General features: G+C 32.3%; 2 protein-coding genes across 2 annotated transcripts; both read right to left on the bottom strand.

Annotated features, from left to right (window-relative positions):
• Positions 1–1,246: 1,246 nt before the first annotated feature.
• On the bottom strand, positions 1,247–2,490 carry LOC133314437 (uncharacterized). The gene is made up of 3 exons (XM_061515916.1): positions 2,352–2,490; positions 1,731–1,952; positions 1,247–1,635 (listed from the first exon to the last, which is right to left on the bottom strand). Exons 1-3 carry the CDS (start codon positions 2,488–2,490, stop codon positions 1,247–1,249), a joined length of 750 nt encoding a protein of 249 aa, XP_061371900.1.
• Positions 2,491–2,992: 502 nt separating this feature from the next.
• Positions 2,993–3,784, bottom strand: LOC133314427 (uncharacterized). The gene is made up of 2 exons (XM_061515910.1): positions 3,692–3,784; positions 2,993–3,409 (listed from the first exon to the last, which is right to left on the bottom strand). The coding sequence occupies exons 1-2, from the start codon at positions 3,782–3,784 to the stop codon at positions 2,993–2,995; spliced, it is 510 nt and encodes a 169-aa protein (XP_061371894.1).
• Positions 3,785–7,340: the final 3,556 nt, after the last annotated feature.

Raw genomic sequence — 7,340 nt, 5'->3', positions numbered from 1 at the left:
TGGGTGGATTCACGATACCATTTGAACTCACCTTTTTTTTTTTTTTAAGATAACTAGATGTTGAACTCCCTCTTTTTAACCTATGCTATGCAATCAAACGATGTCATGTCGGTTGCGTGTAAAAAAAATACAACATTGCACTATCATTGCAAGAGGTTGAGTTGGGAAAAAAATTTCATGGGTGCTACATGGAAATATGTAAAAGGCTGAGAGCTTATTTGGATTTTTTTTTTTTTTTAAGTTAAAAAGTACTTATAAGTTAAAGTTGAAAAAAAAAAGTTAAAAGTTGTTTGGTAATTACATAAAAAAATTTAGTTTAAAAGCTCAAATTAAAAATAAGTTGCTTGGCAAAATAACTTCATAAGCACTTTTTCTAATAAAAATTGTGATAAAGTGTATATTATCAAATAACCTCTAAACTATCAATATATTCACAAAACAAAAATACTATGAGAAAAAATTTGCGAATAGTGTGGCATAATTAAGAAATCATCAGTAGTTGGTTACAAAAAGAAAAAAGAAAAAAAAGATATCATCAATTACAAATTGTCAACGAGTATTCCATTCACATGAAATCACCTATTTCTATTTTCGATTAATGCTGATGCTATTTGATTTTGAACTCTATCCATATAACCATTATCTGCTATTCTTCTATGACTATGGATACTAGGGGTGTTCGCGGTCTGGATTGGATCGATTTTGGAAGCAAAACTCATCTGATCCAATCCCTTCGGTTTGATCATGTAATCATCCATTCGGTTTAAATTTTTTTTCAAATCCGATCCAATCCAATCCAATTTTTTTCGGTTTGGATTGGATCGGTTTTCGGTTTTTTGAATATCCTAAAATTAGTTTCATGATTATTGTGCAAATAAAACATCTTTTGAATATATTGGCTTTGTAAAAAAAAATTGAAATACAAAAATACCAGTAAACAATACTATAGTTGATGAGACGTGACTAAGTTTTTTTTTTGGATTTAGTTGATGAGTTAATGGGACTTGAGTTTAGAAATTTTTGGGCTATGATTGGAGAAAAGACAAGTAGGTAGAGGATAATTAATATATTGGATAGGTTTGGATTGGATCGGTTTTCATCAACCCATCCGAAAACCGATCCAATCCAATTAAAATTTGCGGTTTTCTTTCGGTTTCCGATTTTTCGGTTTTCGGTTTATTCGGTTATCGGTTTTTCGGTTCGGTTTTTGTGATTTGAATCGGTTTGGATCGGTTGATGAACACCCCTAATGGATACCCAATTCTTCATCAATATAACATTCTTCTTGACTCTCATGAATATAATTAGGATTACAATCCAACTTGTCAAACTCTTCGTCATCAACACCACACTTTCTAATGAAGTTATGAAGGGCTATTGTTGCAATAATAATTTTCTCCTGCTTGATTAATGAAAATGGCTTCATATCACGTAAGATGTGCCACCTGTTCTTCCAAACTCCAATTGTTCTCTCAATGACATTTCTTAGTGAGGAATGTGCATGATTGAAAACTTCTTGTAATCCATGTGGTTGACTGCAACCTCTAAAATCAGAAAAATGATATCTTTCTCCTTTAAATGGTGCTAGATACCCTTTCATGTTAGGATATCCAACATCTACTACATAATACTTTCCTAAAAAATTAAAAGGTTTATTTTTAGTTTATATAAAATTTTAAATAAATAAATATAAAACTTAAAAAGTTTGTATAAAAAATATTAAATTGTACCTTTAGGAGGATGAGGGAACACACTTTTCATTTCTTCAAGCACAGATGAAAGAATATGTGTGTCATGTGCAGTATCAGGCCAACCAACAACAGCAAAAGTGAATATCATATCAAAGTTGCAAACTAACATGACATTATGTGTTGGGTATCCTTTTCTGCCTATAAAACGAGTTTGATCATTAGTAGGAGGAATGGCATGAATGTGTGATCCATCTATAGCACCTATACATCCTTGAAAATAAGGCTAATATCTACTATCATCTCTAATTTGCGAAGAAACTTCTTTAAACTGAAAATCTAGAGGCCTCACATTTTCCTTCGCCAGTGAACATAAACTATCTAGTACTTCACTAAACTTTCTACTTATTGTCTCTCCTGATTTTCCAAATTTATTTTGGATATTTCTATTTGTCTCATTGTGTGCACATGTTCAAAGAAACATAGAAAGTGCCTCCAATGATGTCAATTCCCTAGATGGATGTAACCAACCCTTACTCACCAATATGTTTTCAAGTTCTCATACAGCATTTGATTCCATCCTAAATATTCTGTAACTTTCACCATGAGTGTTTAAGGTTTCTCGAACCCAGTTCCATCCATCAGAATAATTAAATCGGTTACCTTGCTTCATCAAATATTTCATGTAATGTAAATACGCAATTGTTGTTGCTCCATTCATTTCTCGATAAAACTTTGCACATTTTCTTCTCTTAACAATTCTTGATGATGATTCACTTTGTCTAGATAAAACTTTGCACATTTTCTAATAAATTCTTACCTAAAAAATGATAAAGACCAAAAGCATAAGTATACAATAGTCCAAAAACATAAATATAATGTCATTGAAATATCAACTAGCATAGTTCAACAGAGGAATAATAGGTATGATATTAGTCCAACATTTAACATGAGAATAGCAAATATAAAATCAAATTCCAACCTAATCACTAGAGTTTTTATCTAATTCATATTTGTACAAAATCCACTTTACGAGATCATCAATTGATTCTGAAAAGGACATAATAATGATCCTTTCTTGTTGCACTATAAGCAAATCTACTGCATAAAAAAATTGTTTGGCATCCAATTTCCCTTCAGCCCTCAATTTTTTCAGTATTTTAATGCCATCAGGAATGGAAAATTGTCCACTAATTTCAGATGTTTGTGACATTTCAGCCGCTTCAACTGCATTATGACTCTTTGTTGCATTGGTCATTCTCTCTAATGTTTTTAGCATGCTTCCTGCAATCCCACTCTTTTGTTTACCATTTCCCACTAATTTCAGATGTTTGTGACATTTCAGCCGCTTCAACTGCATTATGACTCTCTGTTGCATTGGTCATTCTCTCTAATGTTTTTAGCATGCTTCCTGCAATCCCACTCTTTTGTTTACCATTTGCCATTTTTTTAGTCATTGCTTCTGATGCCATTTGTTTCCTCTTCAATTGGTTATTTACTATAGGGCTAGCATTTTCATCAGGATTGGATTCTTCATCCTCATATTCAGCAATTTCCTCTGGAATAGTTAGAGTGATATTTATGGCACTATCTTCAATTGGTACACTCATTGCTGGGGTCCATGCATGTTGACTTGTTGCCACTATTTCCCCAAAGATAATTTCCAATTCCTCCCAAAATTCTAGTCCTTGATGTCGAAATCTTGCATATTTAACATTATCCTGCACAATCATAAATGAGAAAGAAACTTTAGACAACTCCAAATTTTTAAATAAACATGAAATAAATTAAAAATTAAAAATTATAATGCTTATTTTTATTTTGGCTTCCCACCATGTGTCATCAGCCACAATAGTTCATGTCTCATGGTTCCATCCCAATCCTGTTTCTTTGCCCAATAATTGTTTCCATGTAGTACAATCATTCCTCAAACTATCTAACTTATTTTTCAATTGCTTTTGGGTATAGTTTTTACTAGCAAGTTTATTAAATTCATCAACTACAACTTCCCATCTCTTAGCTCCAAAGGCAATTCCTGGTTTTCCACTTGCATTAATCTCCTTTATACAAATTTCAAGTAAGATTTTGTAGTGCATCGATCCCACTTTGCACTGAGTTTATCTTTGCTAGCCATAAACTGCAAGCCAACAATTGCATATACATTCAACATTTATGGTTCTATATACTAAAAAAATTATTAGAAAAGTAAAAGAAAAAGCAAACCAACAATTGCTGAGAGGGGGACTTTTGGGCCACAGTAACATCATTTCACTATTCGATTCCCTAAGGCTAGCATTCTGCATCCATCACCGAATAATAATTTGGTAAGTGTTCTTTTGTTTAGTGTTCTTTTTTTTTATTTGTGTGAGTATTGGTACTGATCACAAGTCATTGATCCCTCCATTAGACCCATGTAATTAAGTGACTTTTCTTTCATCAGAATTATATGGTGGTGAATATCATAGCTATTAGCTAATGTTTCCTTTGAAGCTTTTTTTCTGAGTTTCTTTTGGAGAATTCATTTTTACTTGATGAAAGTGGCAGATGAATTTGAGCAGCAAGTAGATGGTGCGACTAAGTTAGAAGGAAATTTGCTGGAGGAGGTTGGTGTTGTGTGTGTGGGTTTTTGTTTGTTTATTTTTGTAGCATTAGGCTTGTGTTTTTTCCATTCTAGTGGGTTTGCCCAGTTCAACCTAAAAGGTCTGGCTATGTTCATAGCTAATGACTAAAGAGGCCAAAGCCAGTCAACAACTAGCTTAACCAGCTGCCAAAGTGGAACCTATTTAGGTATTGAGTGAGCCTTAGAATTGCTAATTATTAAGCATAAGTATCAAGCTAACTATTGAGCCTACAAAATTTCAAATTTGTACCTAATATGAAGGCCTAGTGGAGCCTATTCAATATTTCAAATAAATAAATATTCATGAGCATGAAACCTCAATTAAATTACTTAAGTAAGGAACAACTACTAAATACATCTGTTATGGCATTGAAATGTCCTCTCTTCTTGGCTTTGGTGATCCAAAAAGATGGAAATTTGTGCTGCTAGAATCGATATTAGACTGGGTTTTCATGTTTTCTAATAAGTTATATTTATTTTTTCAGCTCCCTTTACACTATTCAAATATGTATTTCTATGTCGACTTTTCTGGGCTTGCCTTGTGCACACAGCACTTGCACTGTAATAAAACATGGCATAATCTAAATTTATTAATGCAATAGTTGAGAGCCTAACAATTGATGTTAGTCGATACCCTCTTTTACAGGTGTATAATTAAAGTTTTAATATTCCTACCTCATACAAAAGCAAACAAAATAATAAAGCATGACCATTCAACAAACAGTAAAAAAAAACCCCAGCCCATGAACAGAAGACAAAAACCACAAATACATATTAGAACCCAACAACAAACTTGTGATTTTTGCATCCTCACATTGCTCTATCAGAGACCTACAAACAATTCCCCCAAACTGTTCCCCAATCATTGAATCTTAGAATTCACCATCTCGTGAACTAATCAAAGTGGGTGAAGGTAAAAATTGGTAGAGGAAGAGAGAGTGAGAAAGAAAGAACCTTCGAGAACATATTGAAGTCGAGAGAGATCTGAATAATAGAGGAAGAAAGAGTGACGATGGGCAGCGTTGCAAGCACGAAAAACTCAGACCTCAACATTCGAAAGACTCCTCATTTTGCAAAAGAAGCTAATAAGAGCTTTTAAAAAAGCTCCCCCCATGAGCTTTTTTCATAAGAGCTTTTTCTTTGTTATAAAAAAAGAGCTTTTTGATATAAGAGATTTTCTTAAAACTTGTTTGGCCTAGATTCTGCTTATAAGTAGCTTTTGGCTTAAAAAAGAGAGGATCCAAACAGGCACAGAGAATTTTATAATATTCATTCATAGAATAATATAATTTTTTTTATAATAACTTTTGTGATGCATGTCGATGGGCCTATATTTCGGATTTTTTTAATGTGCTCTAGGAGCATAATACTATTTGATGGTTCTTTATTAAAAAAGAAAATATTTTCTTCCATTTATATCCATTTCTTCTTTTTAAATTCATTTCCAATCCTTTTTTCTTTTATTTTTGGAAAAGGAGCACAAGCTCTCAGAGTATAATAAATGAGCTCCTATATTTCATAGTCTCTTAGCAAAAATAAGTTCCTTGTACCATTATTTTGAGATGTTAATGGGTTGAAAATTATAAATTGTTGAGATTTTGGAGCAATTAAGAATAAAAAAAATGTTGCAATTGAAGTGCAAAGCACATTACTAATGAATGAAAAGTTGGAAAAAGACTTCCACTTGATGTTACACCAATAACTTACTCACTTTCTCTTTTCCTATAGTGTAGAAAAAATTGCCAAAAAAGGAAACACAAGAGCCGAATAGTCCAACCAAAGCAAATTCGAATGATGATGAGAATAAAGTGAATGTGGGAATCTTCTCCAACGTGGTTGGGTAGTTAGAGGAATGAGAAAAAGGACATGACAGTTGTAACACCCCGTCAGTTGCCGATTTGTTATCATCCATTATGACATTAACAGCAGCATAATAATCAAATAAACGGAAGCTACATGTGAAATAATCATAATTACTCTTAGTCAATTATGTGAACTAACTTTTTTCTTTCTTTTTCCTTATGTATTATCATGCATGTTATTTCTCTCATATTATCTTCAACTGTACAGTCTCATACTTGCACGACACTCATACTTGTTAACGCTGCAAATCATAAGTAATGGCAAATGACTACCAGAGTGTGATAAAAATATACCACCCAGGATAGAATCTCACGGAGAGTATACAGGCTGTAAACTAGACATATAGGAATAATTCTCACTTTCATGAATAGTACCTGATAGACAGATAATATAGTCTATATATGTAAATCAAATTGTCCACTAACATGTATTCATATATGAAATGGCTCTGTACCAATACTTACATAAATACATCAAATACTTCATAAACATAATCGTACATCAACAGACATACAAGTACCATAGTATCTATCAATCCAGTATATGGACTACAGAATTACATCAACATGTCACCAAAATAAACATAGGCAACATCTGTCATATATATATACATATATATATATATATATATATATATATATATATCAATCCAGTATATGGACTACAAAATTACATCAACATGTCACCAAAATTTCAGTATATGGACTACAGAATTACATCAACATATCACCAAAAATAAACATAGGCAACATATGTTATTTATATATATATATATATATATATATATATATATATATATATATATATATATATATATATATATATATATAGGCCTCCTCAAAATAATACAAGTTCTCATTATGATACATAAAGCCATACAAAATGATATATAATCATGTAACACAATCTTTCAAAATATCATATACACACATCATGCCAGCGTCCAGCAGTGAGACATCCTGCTCTACATGGGCCTCTTGTCAAGTGAGGGTCTCTTTCTTGCTGTTGAACTATCTGAAATATATATCCCCAGAAAGGGTGAGATAACACATCTTAATAAAACCTAGATTCTTGGAGTAGTTCTCTCCCCAAGAGTTCACTTTTTGCATGAAGGGTCAAGGAATATAGCATATGGGACATCAAATAGCTCATAACATACATAATACTTC

Source organism: Gastrolobium bilobum, unplaced genomic scaffold (assembly GCF_033153095.1).
Source record: "Gastrolobium bilobum isolate Gb01-03AN ecotype WA unplaced genomic scaffold, APGP_CSIRO_Gbil_v1 utg80331, whole genome shotgun sequence".
NCBI classification, from domain to species: Eukaryota; Viridiplantae; Streptophyta; class Magnoliopsida; order Fabales; family Fabaceae; genus Gastrolobium; species Gastrolobium bilobum.
This window is presented reverse-complemented; position numbering and strand designations above follow the sequence as displayed.